The sequence below is a fragment of the Apaloderma vittatum genome, unplaced genomic scaffold (assembly GCF_000703405.1).
Source record: "Apaloderma vittatum isolate BGI_N311 unplaced genomic scaffold, ASM70340v1 scaffold37467, whole genome shotgun sequence".
Lineage (NCBI taxonomy): Eukaryota > Metazoa > Chordata > Aves > Trogoniformes > Trogonidae > Apaloderma > Apaloderma vittatum.
Genome location: NW_009728536.1, coordinates 399 through 1,390, shown reverse-complemented (window position 1 = coordinate 1,390; position 992 = coordinate 399). Strand labels below are relative to the sequence as shown.

The window sequence follows — 992 nt, the reverse complement described above, 5'->3', positions numbered from 1 at the left end:
GATGTGGCCAGTGCCGTGGGGTGGGATATAGCAGAGACCTCGGCCGTGCTGCTCTTGCTGGTCCCCAACCACGCAGCTCCGGTCTGACCGGCTGTTTGACACTGGTGAGGGCTGCTGGAAGGTCCCAAAGAGATGCAGTGGGGCTTGGAGAGGTGCACCCACGTGTTTGGAGCAGCTGCGTGAACCCTGTGTGAACACCACGATGGCTCCAGCCCCACGGGGGACACGAGGTCCCAGCTTTGCCCCTCTGGATCAGGGCTCTGCAGGATCCATCCCACCTTCAGGGCACCCAGAGCCAGCCCCTGATGCCCAGGGGCATCCCAAGGTGAGCCCGGCTTTCTTCACAGCAGCCTGGTCTTGAGGTGGGTGAAAAAGTGATGGAAGAGGAGCTGAAAGAAGAGCCAGGGAGCCCCGCAGTGCCTACAGCCCTGAACGCTCTCGGGTGACACCTAGAGCAGCAGGGAAGCTAACAGGGGGCTGTGCAGCAGGAAAATCCCCCTCTCACGGTCACGCGTGAGCCAGACGCTGAGCTGGAGGTTTAAACCCCTGTTGGGGTCTCCACGAGTTGCTGCGCAGCGAGGCCAGGACGTTCCCTGCTTACCTGGGAGGTGAAGTCGTGCTGCTGGAGCTGCCTCCCTTCCCGCAGGTCCCAGGACCGCACGGTGTTGTCCAGACCTCCCGTCCACAACTTCGTACCGTCGTGCGAGATATCTATGCAGCTGGCGCCGTCCGTGTGGCCTTGGAATTGCCTTTAAACGGGAGGAATGAAAAAAAATCCAAGTCTTCAAGGGGAGCACGCAAAACAGGTTGCTTCAGTGGAGTATCCCTTGTTGAGGTCCACCAGCCCAGCCGAGCCTCCTGGGCTCACGTGTAGACAAAGCATCACGAGATGCCACCATCCCCAAGGTCCTCATGGCTAAATCCGGTCAGAAAAATCCCAGATGAGGGCAAAGCGGGAACTGTGGGGCTCCCCTGACGAGCGTCTGGTTGTG

At 60.2% G+C, this 992-nt stretch overlaps 1 protein-coding gene across 1 annotated transcript in view; it reads right to left on the bottom strand.

Moving 5' to 3' along the window:
- LOC104277464 (protein groucho-1-like) overlaps nucleotides 1-992 on the bottom strand; it is a gene marked incomplete at both ends in the record, with an annotated part of 1,813 nt that overhangs the window by 597 nt on the left and 224 nt on the right. Inside the window, 1 exon segment of the mRNA XM_009874101.1 lies at nucleotides 602-855. Coding sequence (XP_009872403.1) covers nucleotides 602-855 — 254 coding nt within the window.